This window comes from Rana temporaria, chromosome 2 (genome assembly GCF_905171775.1).
Source record: "Rana temporaria chromosome 2, aRanTem1.1, whole genome shotgun sequence".
NCBI lineage: Eukaryota > Metazoa > Chordata > Amphibia > Anura > Ranidae > Rana > Rana temporaria.
Window position 1 is genome coordinate 93,029,438 of NC_053490.1, and position 22,612 is coordinate 93,052,049.

The 22,612-nt window shown below is 45.9% G+C and overlaps 1 protein-coding gene across 2 annotated transcripts in view; it reads left to right on the forward strand.

Moving 5' to 3' along the window:
• LATS2 (large tumor suppressor kinase 2) overlaps nucleotides 1-22,612 on the forward strand; it is an 82,196-nt gene that overhangs the window by 24,533 nt on the left and 35,051 nt on the right. For both annotated transcript variants that reach the window (XM_040340530.1, XM_040340531.1), the window contains one exon: nucleotides 286-797. In XM_040340530.1, the coding sequence (XP_040196464.1) occupies nucleotides 453-797 (345 nt within the window). In that variant the 5' untranslated portion in view covers nucleotides 286-452. The remainder of the gene's footprint in view (nucleotides 1-285; nucleotides 798-22,612) is intronic.

Genomic DNA, 22,612 nt, shown 5'->3' on the forward strand with positions numbered 1-22,612 from the left:
ACAGCTGATTGATAATTCTGAAACCACTCCCATTAGACTCACTTGTGCACATGGACACAGACAAACACACAGGGACTTCTTCAGAAAAACAAAAGGTAGAAATCTACAGTAACGTTTGGTAAAATCCTTGTAATGTACATAGATCACCCAGAGGGGAGTGTTTCTTTCTCAACAAAAGTGGAGTTACTCTTAAAGTAAATCATATGTATCCAATAAAATGTTTAGGTGAAATGTATGGCTTATAGCACTATGATATAATTATTTTTTTATTTTCTTTTTCTTCAGGTTGAGAATGTGGAACTCCTCCTTATTTGGATGGTATAGGAGCTATTCTTACACAACCCTGGATCCTGTACCTGGACAATGTGTGATTGATAAACACGACTGAACAGCCTATGGTGACCTGGTGGAATAGAGCGATTGTATGCTGAGCATATTAACCTGGATTAACCATGAGGCCAAAAACTTTTCCTGCCACCACCTATTCTGGAAACAGCAGGCAGAGACTGCAGGAGATCCGGGAAGGCTTGAAGCAGCCACCAAAGCCGGTGGCTCAGGGTTTATCTGTTGGGCACAGCAATGATTCTCTGCAGGTTCTGCATAGCAAAGACGCAGCAAGACAGCAGCAACAGCAGCAGCAGCAGCTACGACACCCTCCCAAATTTGGCCCTTATCAAAAAGCATTACGGGAGATCCGTTACTCCTTGCTGCCTTTCGCCAATGAATCTGGCAATGTGGCTGCAGTAGAAGTGAACCGGCAAATGTTGCAGGACCTGGTGAAAGTGGGCTGTGATCAGGTAGGTTGAATACGACAAGTTCAGCAAAAAAAATTGTGACTGTTACTCACCCCCACCCCAGTATTCTTACACAAGCTTCTGTTTTCTTGCTGATAGTAAGCTACGGGTGACCTAACTGCAGTTCTAACTGCCACTTATCAGTTTAACCACTTCTGGACCAAGCCTATTTCTGACACTCGTTGCTTACAAGTTAAAATCGGTATTAGCAAACACCCTAGAGAATAACAAATGGCAGTTGTTGCAATATTTTATGTCACACGGTATTTCCACAGCGATCTTTCAAACGCAATTTTTTTGGGGGGGAAGAAAAAAAAACTTTTTTTAATAAGAAAACTGTAAAGTTAGCCCAATTTTTTGCATATTGTGAAAGATGATGTTACGCCGAGTAAATAGACCCCTAACGTGTTACACTTTAAAATTAGGCACACTTGTGGAATGGCGACAAACTACGGTACTTAAAAATATCCAAAGGCGACGTTTAAAAATGTTTAACAGTTACCTGTTTAGAGTTACAGAGGCGATCTAGTGCTAGAATTATTTCTCTCGCTCTGAGGATCGTGGCGATACCACACGTGTGTGATTTAAACACCGTTTACATTTGCGGGCGCGACTTGTGTATGGATTTTCTTTGGTGCCTGTGGACGGGGCGCTTTAAAAAATATTTTTTTTTTTATTTGTTCATTTAACACTCCCTTCTTTTTTTTTTAAAGCGGGGGTTCACCCTAAAAAAAATTCTAACATTACATTGAGCTCACTACCGACATTGACAGTATGCAGATTTTTTTATATTTTTTTGCCGTACATACCGTTTTTTTCATTATTTTCCCCCCGACTTCTGGGTAGTGAATCCCGCGGGAGTGGGCATTCCTATTCACAGGCTAAGTGATTGACGTATTGACGTATGACAAAAGCTTCCCCTCGACGCATACGGGCACGTCACGAGTTGCCGATAGAAGCCGAACGTTGGTGCGCAGGCGCTGTATAGAGCCGACTCGCAGTCCGGCTTCTTTCGGCAACTCGTGACGCGGCCGTATGCGCCGAGGGGAAGCTTTTGTCATACGTCAATCACTTAGCCTGTGCATAGGAACGCCCACTCCCGCGGGATTCACTACCCGGAAGCCGGGGGGAAAATAACGAAAAAAAAAACAGTTTGTACGACAAAAAATAAATAAATAAAATCTGCATACTGTCAATGTCGGTAGTGAGCTCAATGTAATGTTTAGAATTATTTTTTTGGGTGAACCCCGCTTTAAAAAACAAAAAATCTGATCCCTTTTTATTGCTGTCACAAGGAATGTAAACATCCCTTGTGACAGTAATAGGCAGTGACAAGTACCCTTTATGAAGGGAACGTGGTCTAAAAGACTCCAAATCACTCCTTTATACTTCAAAGTGTTCAAATCTGTGCTTTGGAATACTGATATTTATTTATTTAAATCAAAGCCATTGGCAGCCAAGTTAAACCTGAAGTGACTTTGTGACGTTGCTTCTGTGTTTTTTACATTGGAGACCCGATCAAAGCTGATTCCGGCTTGGTTCGGGTCTCCACAAAGCCGGTGGATGCGCCGGATGGTCTCCTGGTGGGACGGGAGACCCGGACTGAAGCGGCGGGAGGGATGTCCACTCCTGCTGCTTATAATGGCTAATTTAGCCACATTGGGTGTTATCATGAGAGAGCCAACCGCTAGCTCTAGAAAACGGTACCGGGGGTGAAGCCCTGGTACAACCACTTCAACCAAATGACATACAGGTACGTGATTTGGCATGCAGTGGTTAAAATGAGCCATGATGATAAAGATAAACTTTTTTTAGCAGTGCAATGCACCCCAACACATGGTAGTATGGTGCCATAAACTGAAAAGCATATACGGTAAGGCTTTTAGTACATTTGGTGCAGGGGTCAAGTCCTGGGGAAAAATTGTGGGAACTCCCACCCAAGATCCACTCCCCCACGAAAAAAAAAAAAAAAATGATACACTCCTATGCATAATTACTAAACCGCATGTTTTTTTTTTTCAATCCACTGTACTTTAGTAATCCTTTATGTTACTGGCCGCTTCCTGTATATGGATTCATCGGGTAGTGTGCGGGTATTCCGTCACTTCCTCGATGCCGCAAGTTCTAAATCCCGCGATAACTCGCTGCAGACCTCCGCAATGTCTCCTGGGAACAATGACAAAAGCTCCCAGGAGACATTGCGGCATCGAGGAAGTGACGGAATACCCGCACACTACCCGATTAATCCATATACAGGAAGCGGCCAGTAACATAAAGGATGACTAAGGTTTGCCTGCCCCTGACAGTGACTCGAGCTGGGCATTGCCGCTTAGTGAAGGATTGGCTCGGGCGGCTCGGCTCTGCTGCTTTAGTCCTGCAAAGGGAACGGAGTTCCTGCTGTGAAAAAAGTGCAGGAACTCCGTTCCCACGCGTTCCCGCAGGACTTGAGCCCTGATTTGGTGCCACTAAAAGTGACTGCAATGCACCACGCTAACACTTAGGTGTAGGTCCAAGTCCGTGCGCTTGTCGGGAAGCACCTTGGTGATGTACATCAGGGCTCGACAAATCCCGGGCGCCAGGTCGCCATGGCGACTAGAAATGGGGCCCTGGCGACTTGGCTTGGAAGGGGGGGCAAAAAAAAAAAAAAAAAAAAAATTTTTTTTTTTTTTTTTTTTTTGAGCTGGGGCCATCTGGTGGTGAGCCGTTGGTATTACAAGTTATTACCACCAGATGTGAGCTGGCGCCATCTGGTGGTGGCCGTTGGTATTACAAGTTAAGCATTACAAGTTAAACAGCAATTCTAATGTCATTTTTCACTATTTTCACTGCCATCTTCTTCCCTCTAATTAGAACCCCCAAACATTATATATATTTTTTATCCTAACACCCTAGAGAATAAAATGGCAAATGTTGCAATACTTTCTGTCATGCCGTATTTGCGCAGCGGTCTTACAAGCGCACTTTTTTGGTGAAAAAATTACACTTTTTTGAATTAAAAAATAAGACCATAGTAAAGTTATCCCCATTTTTTTTTTAATATTATGAAAGATAATGTTACGCCGAGTAAATTCATACCCAACATGTCACGCTTCAAAATTGCGTCCGCTCGTGGAATGCAGACAAACTTTTACCCTTTAAAATCTTCATAGGCAACGTTTAAAAAAAATCTACAGGTTGCATGTTTTGAGTTACAGAGGAGGTCTAGGGCTAGAATTATTGCTCTCACTCTACCAATCGCGGCGATACCTCACATGTGTGGTTTGAACACCGTTTACATATGCGGGCGCTGCTCATGTATGTGTTCGCTTTCTGCGCGCAAGCTCGTCGGGACGGGGTGCGTTTTCTGGCTCCTAACTTTTTTACCTGGCTCCTAGATTCCAAGCAAATTTGTCAACCCCTGATGTACATAGTTTGCAGTGACAAAGTCCATGTGATAAGATCACCCAGACACCACACAGGACTTGAAACAAGAGCCCAGAACATAGGAGCAGACTGCAGGTCACAGGGCAATGGTTTCCAATAAAACTGTCGCTAACTAACTGCTAAATTCAGCTTGTGAGAGTATAAATACATATTTACTGGATTGTACAGATTCTCTTCTAAAGATACATTGGTCTCCCTCCTAGCCAGGCTAATCCTCTGCATTCCTGAGTTCAGTGGATTTCAAGTCTGAGGTCTCCACACTTGTCTTCAAGCTGCTTTGGGAATAGACGAGATGTTTTCATGCTAAGCTGCTCTTCACCTAGTAGATCTTGTCATGTGCATTACATGTTGGTCTCGGAATTCAAGTATTGGCTTATCTTTATTTTTATTGATTGCATTCCATGTTCCCTTTGATCCTTGCATCATGGGTTACATTTTTAGAGGTTTTTCACTTGGTTGGAGTCTCCAAATGCATTTCTGAGTTAATTAGTAAACCCCAAAGTAGTCTGGAGTATACAGACCATTCAGTTACTTGCGTAGTCCAATTGGATCCTCATGAGGTTACTCGGCACCCACAATATCTGTGTCCAGGCTACATAATAATAATACATTTCCAGCCTTTCACAGCTGTGTAGGCTCTCCTTGTTGTAGTGAAATTTCTTACTCTGATTCAATGCACATTGTGAGCTTCTCATACATTAGAAGCTGTAGCAAGTCATTTAGGCCCCTTGCACACTGGGGCGTTTTTCATGCGGTACAGCGCTAAAAATAGCGCTGCTATACCGCATGAAAAATCATGCCCTGCAGTGTTCAATGTGAAAGCCTGAAGGCTTTCACATTGAAGCGGTGCGCTAGCAGGAGCGCACCAAAAGTCCTGCTAGCCGCATCTTTACCGCGGTATAGGAGCGGTGTGTTCAGCGCTCCTATACCGCGCCTTCCCAATGGGAAAGCGCGGTATTAACCCTTTTTCGGCCGCTAGCCGGGGTTAAAACCTCACCGCTAGTGCCCGAATATCGCGGTAAATACGACGGTATAGCCGCGCTACAAATAGCGCGGCTATACCGTCACCGCGGCTCCACGCTGCAATGTGAAAGCAGCCTTAGAGCCTCGTTTCCTAGCAGAACAGACCGCAGGAGAAGTACTAAACTTAGGGGGGATGTCAGTCTATCATCATCTAGCCCAGGGATATGCAATTGGTAGACCTCGGCTGTTGCAGAACTACAAGTCCCATGAGGTATAGCAAGACTGACAGCCACAAGCATGACACCCACAGGCAGAAGCATGATGGGACTTGTAGATTTGCAACAGCTGGAGGTCCGCTAATTGCATATCCCTGATCTAGCCCCTTCCTCCCCAGATTTCCTGTGTCTGTCCCTCCCCTTTTATTAATTGGATTTCAGTTTTTTTCAAGTATTATGGAAACTTGGTATCACATTTGGGTTTTACCTAGGGCAGTCTGCATGCAAGTTTAGCCTGCCTAGGAACGTGCACTCCTTTAGACTGACATCTACCCATTAAAGACAGCTAAAGCTCGCTTGGCTATATTTCTGATGTAGATCACAGGGATGCAGTTTATTATGCACTCCTGTGACCCAATATTAGCAGACAACGGGCTGAACTCTGCTGACTGCTGACATCACAGAGCTGGTCCAGGCTTGGGCAAGATTACGCCTTTGGAGTCGGGATCCGCAAGATTGCGATAATGGAGTTGGAACCGGCTCAGCCTCTCAGCGAGCTGCTGGGAGCCTGAGCCTGCTGCTTCTGCCCCCTCCACAGCCCAGCGCTCCAGGGAGCGAGGAGGGGACAGAGCAGAGAGCTGCTGGCTGACAGTCACCAGCTCTCTGTTCGGGAGCTGTTAGAACTGAGTGATCTGCGATGTTTGATCACTCAGCTCTCAGGTGCAGGCAATGCACTTGGCAAAGCAGGAACAAAGATTGTCTCTGGACAGCCGCACTCTGAACAAATTGTAGCCTTTTATTAAAAGAAGGACAGCACTACTTTTCAGTAGTCGCAGCAAAATAAAATAAACCCTGACCCCTGACGCGTTTCGCACTGAAACTAGTGATTAGTCGACTAAGCACTAGTTTCAGTGCGAAATGCGTCAGCTGTCAGGTTTTATTTTATTTTGCTGTGACTTGTAGTGCTGTCCTTTTAATAAAAGGCTACAATTTGTTCAGAGTGCGGCTTTCCAGAGAAATCTTTGTTCCTGCTTTGCTCAGTGTTAGAGCCGGCGGGGACAGTTCAGTATCAGACCGATGCTGCATCCACCTAGTTAAGTATGAATCTAAAAAAACAAACCCAGGCATCTTTTTTAGGGCTTTTTGATATTTGCATAACCAGCCCACTTGCAGCAATCGAATACGGAGGTATATGAGCTGCTTGCTTTGAATAGAAAAGCACAATGTGATGATATCACTGGGTATAAAATAGGGCATGTGATGAAGACCTAAAGCAAAATCTAGCTTTGAAGCCCAACTTCTAGAAACTATAAAATTCTCCTTGGCTGTTTCTGTACTACAAGGTTTAATTGCCCATTTAGGTCCAGGGCACAGAGAAAAGGCAGATTTACTTACCCGATCCTCCCCAGTGCTAGACCAGTCTCTACATATAAGGTATTTTTGTATTTTTTTTTGCCATGCTTTGTGCTTTTTAACCGCTTAAAGAGGAGTTCCACCTAAAAATGGAACTTCCTCTTAACCCACTCCTCGCCCCCTTACATGCCACATTTGGCATGTAATTTTTTTTGGGGGGGAGTGGGGGCTTCAGGAGAAGGGGACTTCCTGTCCCACTTCCTCCTTCCGCCGAGGGGCTGGAAAGGCGATTAGCTTAATCGCCTTTTCACAGCCCCTCCCTGTAGGCGAGCGCCTGTCCAATCGAACGGCGCCACGCTGCTCGCGCATGCGCACTGCCGCTCGCGCATGCGCAGTGGGTGCCCGGCCGTGAAGCCGAAAGCTGTCGCTGCCAGGTGCCCACACTAAGAACGAAGACGCCGGTGGGCGAGGAGCAGAGCCCTGGCCGGCGCGTCGCTGGAGCCGTGGAGCAGGTAAGTGTCAGTTTATTAAAAGCCAGCAGCTACACTTTTTGTAGCTGCTGACTTTTAATAAACTTAAAAAAAAGGTGGAAAACCCCTTTTTAAGGACCGCCTCATGACTATTTACGTCGGCAGAATGGCACGGCTGGGCACATGGACGTACAGGTACGTCCCCTTTTAAGGTGCGCCAGCCGTGTGGGCGCAAGTGCCCGGTCCTGTCCTCCGTGACCGTGGGATCCGTGGACCCAATCGCCGCCGGTGTCCCCCGATCGTGTAACAGAGAGGAAGAACGGGGAGAGGTGAGTGAGTCTAAACAAACCTTCCCCGTTCTTCCTAGTGCGGCTGTCAGTGATGGTCTGTGTTAAGGAACGACGATCGGTGACGTCACACGCACAGCCACGCCCCCCCACAGTAAGAACGCAAAAAAAGGGACAAGGTCCTTAACCTGCATATTGGTTCGGGTCTTAAGTGGTTAATTTTCATTCTAATTGTTACATTTGCCCTCCTAACTTTCCGTTTTTTTACCGGCCACTGAAGGTCAGTACCCATGGCAGTACAGCCTTGTGAAGTTAGTGGAATTCAGTAAAAGATCCCATTGTGATGGATGAAGTGTAGTTGAATGCTGATGACAAAAGTTTCAGCAATGTGTGCGGCGTCACAGGAAACGCACTCACAATAGGGTAAGGGTGGACCAGTTCCTCTGTGGGATTGTCTCCGTATAAAACCTCTTCGTTTCAGAAAATTCTTCACTCGCTCAACATTCCAAACTGTCCGTATTGATGACTTTTATTCTCTGAATATTGTGCAATATAAGCGGAGTCCCATAGAGGTTTACAGATCCAGTGCTACTATTCGAAAACATATACTTTGAAAAGCCTTTAAACCAAACCAAAAATGTTATATATTGCACTTTACCAATCAATAGATGTAGTGGCTGCATTCGTTTTTTCTTTTGCTTTTTTTTTCATCTGGTGCTCTGGCCAGTCACACACCCCCTGTATTGGAGTGCTCCCACTCTGGATGAAGGGGCACAGGGGGCACCTTTTGGACAGCAGCATTGTCAGTCTGGGGGGAGGGGGGGTTCGATAAACTTGCATATTTAAAGCTAAACTCCAGCTTTTGATATACTTTACATCAGGGGTGTCAAACTCAATTTCATTGTGGGCCGCATCAGCATCAAGTGGAGTTCCACCCATAAATATAACATTACATCAGTAGTTTTAAAAAAAATGTCATTAGTCCTTTTACGAAAAAAACATTTTTTTTTTAGATGCCTTCAAAGTGTTGTTGCTAGGCAGAATAGTTAATCTTCCTGCACCTAGGTGCTTAATGCTTCCTAACCTACACCGCACAGACTCCTGGGAATGTAGTGGGTGTAACTTTCCAGGAGTCTGTGCACTCCCCAGTCTCAAAGAATCATGTGACTTGGACACCTGATCTGAAACCTATTACACTGCTTGTGCAGCACTGAGCATGTGCGAGATCTGCAAGGCTGAAATCCAGGAAGTCATACAGTCTGGCTTCATGATGCCCACACTTGAGATGGCCCCAGTCAATTTCTATTTTATAAAGTGTCTAAATGCTGTAACAACCTAACAAAACGGACCTTAGTTTACAGACTAACTTTACTAGAATACATTAAGCTTGTGTACCCCATTTCCTTATGCTGCTGCTGGGACCAAGCTGGATGCATTTCTTGAAAGCAGAAAGTAAGAGTCTGGAGGAGGACTGGAGGTGCGAGGGCCACATGAAATGGCCTGGAGGGCCGGATTCGGCCCGCGGGCCTTGTGTTTGACACCTGTGCTTTACATAGTTTGTTAGGACAGCTTGTCACAAACGCACTTTGTCCCTTGGCAACACGCGAGGCCGCTGGATGTGCGGTGTAAACTGTATGTAGTGTGTTTTTTTTTATTTTTTATTATTTTAAACAAACCTTTGCATATCCTTTTAATAAATTTTAATGAAAGGTGACCCTAATGAGCGCCCCCTGCCAGTGTTTAATGGTTTTTCAAAACCCTGATGCCTTGTACACACAGACGTTTTTTCCGACAGGAAAACTGCTATGAGCGCTTTTGGTCGGGAATCTCGGCCGTGTGTATGCTCCATCGCAGTTTTTTCCGACGGGAAAACTGCTGGACAAAAAAAAGATCAGGATCTCCTTTTTTTTTTTTTTTATTTCCCTGTCAGGCCAAAAATCTGAGCGGGAAATCCGTCCGTCCGTCTGTATGGTTTTCCGACGGGCAGAAAACTGTGCATGCTCAGAAGCAAGTTATGAGACGGGAGCGCTCTTTCTGGTAAAATTAGCGTTCGTAATAGAGATAGCACATTCGTCACGCTGTAACAGACTGAAAAGCGTTAATCGTCTCTCGCCAAACTTTTACTAACGCGAGGATCAGCAAAAGCAGCCCAATGGGTGGCGCCGTTTGAATTAAACTTCCCCTTTATAGTGCCGTCGTACGTGTTGTACGTCACCGCGCTTTGGACGGGCGGACTTTTGTCTGAGCGTGTGTATGCAACGCAGCCTGAGAGGAATTCTGTCGGGAAAACCGTCAGATTTTTATCCAACGGAAAAAACACACGTGTGTACTATGCATTTAGCTGCCATTTTTGCTTGGATTGACAGATTTTTTTACTCTAGTGCTGCCCTTCCTTCTCCCAGTTTAGGCTCTGCTGTATAGGGTATTGCAAGTCAAAATCAGATATTTACACTGGCTAATGTTTCAATGAACACATACCAGCATGAATTTGTGCCTGTAGTTCAGATTTGGACATATATAGCTAGATTCACATAGCCCGCCCTAACTTTGCGGCGGCGTAGCGTAGCTTGTTTACACTACGCCGCCGTAAGTTAGCGAGGCAAGTACATGATTCTCAAAGTACTTGCCTGCTAAGTTACGGCGGCGTAGCGTAATTCGGGCGGGCGTAATGGCGCCTAATTCAAATTTAGCTGAGGGGGCGTGCTTTATGGTAATGGGGCTTGACCTGACGTGATTGACGTTTTTTTTGAACGGCGCATGCGCCGTCCGCCTACATTTCCCAGTGTGCATTGCGGCAACGTACGCCGCACGGGCCTATTGATTTCGACGTGGACATAAATGACGTAAATCCCTATTCACGGACGACTTACGCAAACGACATAAAATTTTCCAATTTCGATGCGGGGACGGCGGCCATACTTAACATTACTATTCCATCTATTTGATGGAATAACTTTAGGCCTGCTAATGCGTTACGTAAACGGCGTTGGCCAGGCGTACGTTCGTGAATAGGCGTATCTACTGATTTACATATTCTACGCAGACCGCAATGGAAGCGCCACCTAGCGGTCAGCCTAAAAATTACACTTTAGGATACGAGGGTGTAAGACACTTGCGCCGCTCGTATCTGAGCCTAATTTAAGCGTATCTGGTTACCAGAATACGCTTAAATTGGCGCCAACGCAAATTCAGATTTAGGCTGGCGTATCTACTGATACGCCAGCCTAAGTCTCTCTGAATCTAGCTAATAGTACATGACATAGAGGCACGTTGGTTCTACGTTTTTTTGTTCTTTTTTTCTTTTATCAATCGACTACTGTATTTGTTTAATTTCCTTGTTGCTTTTGGCAGAATGATCACAGCTCGGTATCCTTGTAGTTGATAAATACGTTGATTTGGAGCAGTGCTCTGCATGGAAGGAGTTAAGGAGGTGGCACATTCCAGCGCTGCCGCTCTGGTGAAGTGTGGTCCTGGGTGGGGGGGCCTGAATTTCCTTACAGCTCCTCCAGCCTATAGCTGTAAGAGGAAATGTGTCAGGCTAATTACCAGCATTCCAGGCTTTTTCCAGGGGGGGCGTTGTCTCTTCCTTCACTTTGAATTGGCTCGTCAGAACAAAGCATGCAAAGCAAATTTTAACTGTCTAGAAAAAATCATTGCAACAGAAAACGGCAAAGTATGGAAACGTTCAGATAGGGTAGATTAGAATGAATGCATGTCTCTCCTAATCCGATCAGACGATATTCATTCATTCATTTTATATCATGAGAAGGCCAAGAAGCTTAATAAGCTGCGATGACGGTGTAAAACAAAGTGCTGTCAGACTTCTTACTAAACAGACGCATTTTCTTTGGCGTTGTTGTAAGGCCCCGCATTTATGGGCATATGGGTTCCGTTTATCTAGGGCCTGAATGCAGTGTGGTTCCGTGTGCGTTTCCCTTTCGCACTGGGTGTGAGATCTGCTGCCGGTGTCGCTGTGTTCCTTACGACACCCCTAAATGTAGGCCTGGTTGTAGTGCGTTTTTTAAAAGTAGCAGTGCGCTGAATCACACAGGAGTCGCACAGGAATGTGGACCGCACTAAGGTTAGGTTCACACCTGTGCGTGTGATTGCTGCTGGGGGATCGCACCTATCCCGCAGCTGCAACCACCCACACAAAAAGGCCACTGCGGGTGTTTCGGCACATATGGCGACCCATCACATTTGGCTACCCACTGGAGTGCGCATTCGCGACGCCGTCATATGCATTCCAACATTTTTACGACAAAACGGAGAAATAAAGAGTATTAGATATGAAGCATGTCCAACACTGCGAACAAACTGTTGGACATGCTTCATATCTAATACTCTCCATTTAGTTATCGTTTAGATCAGTGGTCTCCAAACGGTGGCCCGGGGGCCAGATGTGGCCCTTTGCCTGCTTTTATCTGGCCCTCGAGGCACAATTCCTCCCAATGACACCAATAAAGGGTCACGATTTCCCCCAATGATGCCAACAATGGGGCCCAATGACACCAATGATGGGGCACAATTTCTCCCAATGATGGGGCACAATTTCTCCCACTGAAACTAAAGATGGGGCATTGTTTTTTTTACCACTGATGTCAGGGCCTTTTCTACTTCCAATGGCCACAGTCTGGCCCTTCTAAAGTCTTAAGGATAATAAACTGGCCCTTTGTTTAGAAAGTTTGGAGACCCCTGGTTTAGATGGACATCTCGGTTGTGGCAGCAGCTGCTGCTGTTACCGAGATATCCATCTTTAAAAAAATGGTGTGTATATATATATATATATATATATATATATATATATATATATATATATATATATATATATATATATATATATATATATATATATATATATATATATATATATATATAATGTCGACAACAAGCTCACATCGAACATTTGTTGTCGGAATGTCCGATCGCGTGTATGCGGCATTAGTCTTTAAAGTGGATGTACACCGATTTCATGAAATCTGACCTGGGCACATATAGCTGTAGTGTTTACTTATCGCTTTCCAAAGCATTACGTCCCATGTCTTTCTGCGGCTTCGTTGCTCTGTTATCAGCATGATAGAATTCCCAAGAATATAGCAAGTGAAGATGGCTGATATACACGTAAAACGTATGTAGGGAGATTTTGTTTTATCTCTGTGTATCATCTGAGGCTGTTCACTTCACTGGGTATATGTGAGCGTTTACATCCACTTTAAGTGGTTGAACTGACTTCATTTGCAGACCGAAGTTCATACCTTGATCTCTAAAAAAAAAAAGGATACAATGTTTCATTTTATCTCTTTCAGTGCATGTTGTTGATAAACACTACCAGCTGTTTTTTTTTTTTTTTGTTTGTTTTTTGACAGCTGTGAGCAGGGAGCATCTCTACACTTGTTTACATGAATCGTGGAAATGCCGCATTAAAGTGGAGTTCCACCCAAAAAGGGAACTTCTGCTTTTTGGAATCGACACCCCCCCCCCCCCCCCCCCCCGGTGTCACATTTGCCATCTTTCAGGGGGGAAGAGGGAGCAGATATCTGTGTAAAATAGTTTTTGCATAATATTGCCTGTGCCTTGTCTTCTACAGTGAGACATTTCAGCCAGCAATATGAATATTTCTATAAGAAGTAGTCTTACTCACATGATTGTGCAGTGTGTTCATCCAAGGGAGGGTGGACTGCCAGATCCTGTATCCTGCTGTATTCTGTATCCGTCTGGGTACGTTACATCTGTTACATTAGAGATCCATAGCTTGGAACGATACATCTGTTACATGACATTGCTCATCAGTGCAGTCAGAGTTTTATGATTGCACTGATGAGCAACCCATCCAATCATGAAAGCCAAAACGGCTGTATTCATGTTTGATAGATGCCTCTATATTTTAGGTTATACAGTGCCCTGAAAAAGTATTCACACCCCTTTAAAAGTTTCCACTAGGGATGTCCCGATACCGATACTAGTATCGGTATCGGTACCGAGCATTTCCCCGAGTACTTGTACTCGGGGGAAATGCTCCGATGCCTCAGCCGATACCTGGGCAGGCAGGGGAGTTGCAAGTCTTCTCCCCCGTGCTCCGTGCAGTCTTTCCTCCTCTCCCGTGCTCCGTGCAGTCTTTCCTCCTCTCCCGTGCTCCGTGCAGTCTTTCCTCCTCTCCCGTGCTCCGTGCAGTCTTTCCTCCTCTCCCGTGCTCCGTGCAGTCTTTCCTCCTCTCCCGTGCTCCGTGCAGTCTTTCCTCCTCTCCCGTGCTCCGTGCAGTCTTTCCTCCTCTCCCGTGCTCCGTGCAGTCTTTCCTCCTCTCCCGTGCTCCGTGCAGTCTTTCCTCCTCTCCCGTGCTCCGTGCAGTCTTTCCTCCTCTCCCGTGCTCCGTGCAGTCTTTCCTCCTCTCCCGTGCTCCGTGCAGTCTTTCCTCCTCTCCCGTGCTCCGTGCAGTCTTTCCTCCTCTCCCGTGCTCCGTGCAGTCTTTCCTCCTCTCCCGTGCTCCGTGCAGTCTTTCCTCTCCTCCCCTCCCGTGCTCCGTGCAGTCTTTCCTCTCCTCCCCTCCCGTGCTCTGTGCAGTCTTTCCTCTCCTCCCCTCCCGTGCTCCGTGCAGTCTTTCCTCTCCTCCCCTCCCGTGCTCCGTGCAGTCTTTCCTCCCCTCCCGTGCTCTGTGCAGTCTTTCCTCCCCTCCCGTGCTCCGTGCAGTCTTTCCTCCCCTCCCGTGCTCCGTGCAGTCTTTCCACCCCTCCAGTGCTCCGTGCAGTCTTTCCACCCCTCCAGTGCTCCGTGCAGTCTTTCCACCCCTCCAGTGCTCCGTGCAGTCTTTCCACCCCTCCAGTGCTCCGTGCAGTCTTTCCACCCCTCCCGTGCTCCGTGCAGTCTTTCCACCCCTCCCGTGCTCCGTGCAGTCTTTCCACCCCTCCCGTGCTCCGTGCAGTCTTTCCACCCCTCCAGTGCTCCGTGCAGTCTTTCCACCCCTCCAGTGCTCCGTGCAGTCTTTCCACCCCTCCCGTGCTCCGTGCAGTCTTTCCACCCCTCCCGTGCTCCGTGCAGTCTTTCCACCCCTCCAGTGCTCCGTGCAGTCTTTCCACCCCTCCAGTGCTCCGTGCAGTCTTTCCACCCCTCCCGTGCTCCGTGCAGTCTTTCCACCCCTCCCGTGCTCCGTGCAGTCTTTCCTCCGCTCCCCTCCCGTGCTCCGTGCAGTCTTTCCTCCGCTCCCCTCCCGTGCTCCGTGCAGTCTTTCCTCCCCTCCCATGCTCCGTGCAGTCTTTCCTCCCGTGCTACGTGCAGTCTTTCCTCCCCTCCCGTGCTCCGTGCAGTCTTTCCTCCCCTCCCCTCCCATGCTCCGTGCAGTCTCCCCCCCTGCTCCCTGCCGCTTCCTCTTCTCTCCCCCTGCCCGTGCCGCTCTTCTCCCCCCCCCCCCCCGTCCGTGTCGATCTTCTCTCCCCCCCCCCCCCGTCCGTGTCGATCTTCTCTCCCCCCCCCCCCGTCCGTGCCGCTCTTCTCTCCCCCCCCCCCCTGTCCATGCCGCTCTTCTCTCCCCCCTGTCCGTGCCGCTCTCCCCCCTTTAATTTGTCAGGATGGAGAGTGGAGGTAGGAGCTACTAAACCCGGCTCCTACCTTTTCCGAATAGACAGAGTCAGTGATCACTGACTCTGTCCATTCACATAACTGAGCATCGTAACCTGTGTTTACGATGCTTCAGTTTATGAATGGAGAGGAGCAACGGCCAAAGAACCGGCAAAATGCTGCCACAGTGGCGTTTTTAACCCCTTTTCGACCGTTAGCAGGGTTTAAAAGTGCCTCAAAAAACTATGGCAAAGCGCCCCCAATTCAGCCTTTAAAAGAATGACAATTTATTTTGCAGTTCTGAATACACAGATTATTTTATATTTATATCTGTCAAAAGTTCAGCCATAAGGTGAACACTGAAATAAAAACTCTAAATATATGTGTTGGTGACAAAACAACTGAAGGTAGTCTAGTGGTGGGATATTTGCTTGGTACACACTAATGCCGTATACACACTAATGCTGTGTACACACGATCGGTTCGTCTGATGGGACCGTTTTCATCGAACGAACCGATCGTGTGTGGGCCCCATCGTTTTTTTTCCCATCGGTGAAAAAACTTAGAACCTGTTTTAAAATGATCTGATGGTTAAAAAAAACGAAAGAAAAAAATGATCGTCTGTGGGGAAATCCATCGGTTAAAAATCCACGCATGCTCAGAATCATGTCGACGCATGCTTGGAAGCATTGAACTTCATTTTTCTCAGCACGTCATAGTGTTTTACGTCACCGCGTTCTGACACGATCGGATTTTTTTTAACTGATGGTCTGTAGGCACGACGGATGAAAGTCAGCTTCATCGGATGTCTGATGAAAAAATCCATCAGACCGTTTTCATCGGATGAACTGATCCTGTGTACAGGGCATAAGTGTTGGTTTTTTTAAAAAAATTTTTTAACCCAGCGGGCTGAATAAAAAAAAACCTGAAGAGCTCAGGGGGAGCCGCTGTAACTAAGAATCCAATGTTAGTACAGCGATCTCCTCTGCTGAGCTATTGTTTTCTGACAGTGGGATGGTCCCTCCGCCAGAACACACCCGTCGATACACAGCCAATGGCTGATCGGCAGACCTTTTTCCTTTGACAGAATGTTGGCCGGTTTCCATTGAACCAGCCGATGCTGCCTGATATTCGGCCGGTGTGTACAGCCCTTAAGTCTAACTTTTTATAAAAAGGTTTCCTCCCCCCTTCCTATGTATCCTGTGTAATAAAAGATCTGTCACTTCAAAGTGATTGTAAAATAACAAACTTGATTTTCTCGCACAGAGCAGCCCCCATCCTCCTCTTCTGTGGTCCCCTGCTGGTACTCCTGGCTCCTCCCTTGCCTCTGACTGCTCCCACTTGGTATGAAGACACTAATGCGAGCTCGCTCCCGAGCTGTGCTCTGTGTGTCCATTGACACACACCGTGGGGCTTGGCCCCACCCCCTGCTCTCTCCTTTCAAGCTGTGATTGACAGCGGCAGGAGCCAAGAGCTGCTGCTGCCTCCATGCCCACTGAGGAGAGAGGGGACAGAGAGCCTCTGCTCTCAGGGCACACCGCTGGATCGAGATTGGGCTCAGGTAAGTATTTAGGGAAGGCTTCCATGAGCCAATTGTTGTTGGCACTCCCTCCTCTCCCCTGTAGCACCCGCTCCCTGATATAGGAGAGCTGGAGCTGCGGGAACACATGACGGACCTGATTAAATCTAGATAAGTACACAACTTTCGCCAACATATTTTCATCAAACTTGACAGTTTGCGTATCCAGCTCATTGTAAACGGCAGTATGAGAACGTGAGCCAATTCTGTATTATCAGGGGTTTATGGGAAAAACCCGGAGTTGTCACACATTCTGGTATCAAAGCATTAACTTCCTGCTGGATGTCTTTGTTATCTACATGACAACTATCTGTGTACATTCTGATGTTAAGTATGTTTAGATTTCTTATTCATACATTTCTTCACAAGTACTTCCTCAGAAAAGCCTGCATGCTCTTCATCTCTTACTGTATACACATCCAGACAGACTTTCCCCGCTCATGTCAAATTTCACATTCTAAATGTTTTCAATTTGCAATTTGCTTTTCACATGCACAGTATAGACCCGACAATGGCAGGACTTGGAAAGATAGAAAAATGTGATCTTATTCATACAAATACAAATTTCTAAGAGTGAAGGTTATTTATTCTTCTAGCTGCTAGTAGTTGGTCACATTCAGCTGGACTTGTCCTGTAATGTGGAGGCCATTTCAATGATCATCCAAAACGGGGAAAGCTGGTAATACTGGGGAAGCGGGAGGTGTGGGGAAACTAGAACACGTAATAAGGAACCGCAAAGAGTTAGTAAACCCAACATTTCATATTCCTGATATGTGCCGGCTGTGCCATGTACTTGTATGAAAGTCTCCTGGTCTCTTTGTATTGCTTCCTTTGTGTGATATCCCTGATGTTCCTGCCAGTCCCTCTGCTTTCCTATTAAAAACTGACCACGCTATCAGAACACACTGTGGTCAGTTCTCTAGCTATGCTGGGAACTCAGTCTGCTCTCCACCAATGATCCTGGCACCCTCCCCCACACTGCCATTCACTGGGAAGTTCAGTGTTGCGCTGTTTCTCCTCCCCCCCACTCTCTGTTCTCCGTTGCATAAGGAGCTTAGAGGATATCTGATCATTTATAAAGCAAGGAAAAAAAGTATTTATAATAATTGTTTAATATTTATACACAAATTTTTTTTGTCTTTTGTTTCTATTTTAAAGTAAATGAGATGTTTTGCAAGAAGAGGGTTTACATATACTTTAGGCTCCTCCTGCTGGCAGAAATTGGAAAAGCATAAAAATTTGTATGCAGTATTTTAGATTTTCCTTCGATTTCTTTTTTTCTTAGCCATGACCATAATAAATAAAAAATGTATGTGCGTGTCTGTATGTATGTATGTATGTATGAGGAAGCTCGGGTCGGCTCGGCTCTATTCGGCGCCTGCGCACCGGCGCCGAATAGAGCCGAGCCGACCCAAGCTTCTTTCGGGAAGTCGTGACGCGCTGTGTGCGCCGTCGTTTAGAATGCCAATTGATTGGCATGTCAATAAGAACGCCCACTCCCGCGGGATTCCCTACCTAGAAGCCGCGGTGAATTCCACGGCTAAAAGATATCTACGGGGGAAAAAAAATAAAGGTCAGTGACATTTTATATGCAGGATTGTGCTGGATGCAGTGTTAGAAATTTTTTATAGGGTGAACCTCCACTTTAACTTTAACATTTGCATATTTGTTAAACAATGCAACCATTAAAATTATTCTCTGACAAGCAGACATTCACAAACCATAGGCACACTGCTATACTCCTAAGAAATGACTGAACACCTTGCCCTTTAGGAAGGTTATCAGTTGTAAAGATGTGCTGTTCAGATACTCGTGTAAATGTACAGTATGCAAAGCACTGCATGCATTTTCAATGTTCTATACGCCTGTAAACAAATGATAAAATGTGCTGGACTTACTACTATTTAACCTTCACCAGAGCTATTGTGTGTGTGAACCTGTCCAGAATTTTGCTTTAAAAAAAATGATTGGTGGAATGTGAATATTTGCCACGGTCTGTCTCTTAGTAAGCTTGGTGGATAAACGGTCCATGTATGTGAGGAAGAAGTGGTATGAAGATTAGAGTCTACTAAGGACACATCGCTATGGTTAGTCAATGTAAAGTTCAATGTTGGTGGCTGGAACATGTGAAATACTTGGCATACAGTTATCTCTGGTATAAGTATGAACAGTATGCCCAGTATTTAAAGCTTACGCAACACATTCCTGCGTATAGAATTTTTAGTGCGCTAGCTCTGACCATACATAACTTTTTATTTTGTAATGTTCCAACAGCAAATAATGAGTTTTTTCCAGCCCTGTATATATTTCTCTTGCTTCTAGTTTAATATCTTGAAATGGATCTTCTTTGGTAATTGTGCCTTGTATAGAATTGGTAGAGCACTTTTTGTCCTTACCGATATGTGACTATCTCAGGCATATAAGGAAACTTGAGGGACAATTTAGAACCTTTGAGGAGAGAAGTTTTACAAATAATTCTGTGTTTCTAGGTGTACAGTATATTCTAAATGACTACCTAGGTCAGCTATAGATATAGAAAAGAGCAGTCATATGGTGGCTGCAGAATCGGGCAGTCATATCTCAGCTGAGTGCACATCTATACTATGAAGCCTGTAGAAAGGGAACTGTCATGTACTTGGTAGCAGAGCCTGAAATGATGAGGAAGACCTCTTACACCTCTGACTCGGGTCACCTGGTAGTGTGAGCAGAAGTGCAGATTGGCACGAGTGCCTTTAGGTCTTGCCAGTAGCAGAGATGTTGTCAGTAGTCTTCATTGAAGCAGCCAGGCTGGTGGATGGCAGACTGAAGCAGCATGGCACTGGCAACAATGGGCGGGTGAGGCATGCACTGGTAGCAGACTGTAGAATGGCAGACACAGCAGGAAGCATCAGGAAGATTAGCAGAGTCAGGCAGGCTGGGTCAAACACTGGCAGGTTGGATCTGGTCCAAAGGAGCAGGCAAGAAAGTGATCTGAGTACAGACTGGGTCAGGAGCCAATTGGTGGAAGAGAATCAAATGGAGCAGACAGAAGCGGAGGTGAAGTACAGGCCGGGGCGGTGCAGGCGGAGTTCAGAGGGCAGTCAGACAAGCCGGGTCACCAACTGGAATCCGGATACAGAATCGCAGGATACAGGGAAGGCTGAAAGACAAAGCAGCACTGACACAGTTTAAATAGCCCATTTGACCCCAACATCTGTCACAAGTGCACGTGAGCATGCTAATGCGCACATGTATGCGGGTATAGAAAAGAATCGCCCCTTTTAAAATAATCACATTTTGCTGCTTTGCAGCCTGAAATAAAGACACACAGTTTTTGTTTTTTTCCAGCTTTTTTTTATTAGTGCAACTTATAACGTCCAATTAAAAGATATAACCCCAACATGTCAGAAAAAAATATAACATTCAAAAACGGAATCACTGAGTTGGAAAAAGGATCACCCCTTTTTGTTGGACCACCTTTTGCTTTAATTGCAGCCTTTAGTCTGTTGGAATACGTCTCTACTAACTTTGCACATCTAGACTTTACTGTAGGAATGGTGTTAATGCTGCAAAGCATGGAGGAGGCAATATCCTGTTATGGGGGTGTTTGTCTGCAACAGGGACTGGAGCACTTGTCAGGATAGAAGAGAAATGGATGGGGGAAAATGCCATCAAATGCTTGAGGAAAATCTGCTACCCTCTGCCACAAAGTTGTCATTGAGAAGAAAGTTTACCTTTTCCTCAGGACAGTGACCCAAAGTACACAGAAAAAATGGTGGTTGAAGGAGAAAAAGGAGAACGTCTTTGCATGGCTTAGTCAGAGCCCAGACTTGAACCCCATTGAAAATCTGTGGAATGACTAGAAGACTGCAGTGCACAAACGGTCACAATCAAATGTAACTGGACTTGAGCAGTTCTCTAATGCAAAGAAAAGTGGGCAAATATAGCAAAGTCTAGATGTGCAGAGTTAGCAGAGACAAATCCTAACAGACTAAAGTCTGTAATTAAAGCAAAAGGTGGTCCAACAAAATACTGACATGAGGGGGGTGACCCTTTTCTCCAACTTGGTGATTCTGTTTTTGAATTTTCTTAGATTTTTTCTGACATCTTGGTGTTATATATTTCACTTGGATGTTATAAATTACACTAATAAATACAGCTGGATAAAACAAAAGCAGTTTCTGTCTTCATTTCAGGCTGCAAAGCAGCTAAATTTGATTATTTTAAAGGGGGGTGATTATTTTCTTATACCCACTGTATGTGCACATGTGCGCGCACTTACGTCTACTTACGCACTTGAATTGGCCTGTAAAAAGGTACAGAAGAGGAACCATGGTATGCCCCTCCTGTCATGTCCTTCCAGACAGGTGCCTACAGAACTACTTTCCTATAAGGCAGGGGTGTCCAAACTTTTTTCCAAAGAGGGCCAGATTTAATGAAGTGAACATGCTTGATGGCCGACCATTTTGCCTGACGTTCTTTAAACCATTAAAATTCGGTCTAAGTGTGTTCCTCCGAGCACCGATGCACTGCCCAACAAGAATTCTCTTGCCTTTGTGGCTGTGTGTTGTGAAGAGGTGAGCTTGGGCGTATTATTTGGATATATCGTGTTTATCGGCTTATAACACGCACCTTCAATTTAAAAAAGGACATTTCAGGAAAAAAAAAATCTTACATTTTAAAAAAAGAACTGTGAAGCAAAATAAGGGTCAGGGCCCATCAATGCAGCCTAATTAATGCCCATCTGCAGCCTCACCGTTGCCATGAATGCAGCACCCTTCGTATTGCCATGAATGCAGCACTCTTCGTATTGCCATGAATGCAGCACCCATTGTATTGCCATGAAGGCAGCACCCTCCGTATTGCCATGAAGGCAGCACCCTCCGTATTGCCATGAAGGCAGCACCCTCCGTATTGCCATGAAGGCAGCACCCATTGTATTGCCATGAATGCAGCACCCATTGTATTGCCATGAATGCAGCACCCATTGTATTGCCATGAATGCAGCACCCATTGTATTGCCATGAATGCAGCACCCATTGTATTGCCATGAATGCAGCACCCATTGTATTGCCATGAATGCAGCACCCATTGTATTGCCATGAATGCAGCACCCATTGTATTGCCATGAATGCAGCACCCATTGTATTGCCATGAATGCAGCACCCATTGTATTGCCATGAATGCAGCACCCATTGTATTGCCATGAATGCAGCACCCATTGTATTGCCATGAATGCAGCACCCATTGTATTGCCATGAATGCAGCACCCATTGTATTGCCATGAATGCAGCACCCATCGTATTGCCATGAAGGCAGCACCCATCGTATTGCCATGAAGGCAGCACCCATCGTATTGCCATGAAGGCAGCACCCATCGTATTGCCATGAAGGCAGCACCCATCGTATTGCCATGAAGGCAGCACCCATCGTATTGCCATGAAGGCAGCACCCATCGTATTGCCATGAAGGCAGCACCCATCGTATTGCCATGAAGGCAGCACCCATTGTATTGCCATGAAGGCAGCACCCATTGTATTGCCATGAAGGCAGCACCCATTGTATTGCCATGAATGCAGACTCACCATTATCGTCAGTGCAGCCTGCAGAGGAGACAGGGAGGAGGCGGGACAAGCGACAACAGACAAACAGGAGAAACTCCTGTTTTCTCAACTGGCCTCTTTAATTGAAAGTCCCGCCTCCTGTGATGGACAGAACAGTTGTCCAATAGCAGGGCAGGAGACAGGACTTCCTTTTACACAGGTGCCGTGTAAACAGGAAATACTTTCCTGTATGCACGTGACTCGTCCCTCTCCTCTAAGGCAGTTGGCATACTATATTTTGTGGCCCCGGTGCTCTGGGTTTCGTTGGGGGCCACAAAAGATAATATATATTATGTCAAGATCACCAGGCGGGCCGTCCGAAACTGGAACGTGGGCTGGACTTTGGACATGCCTGCTATAAGGTCTTTAAGTATGATCATTATTTCCTCCATGATCTA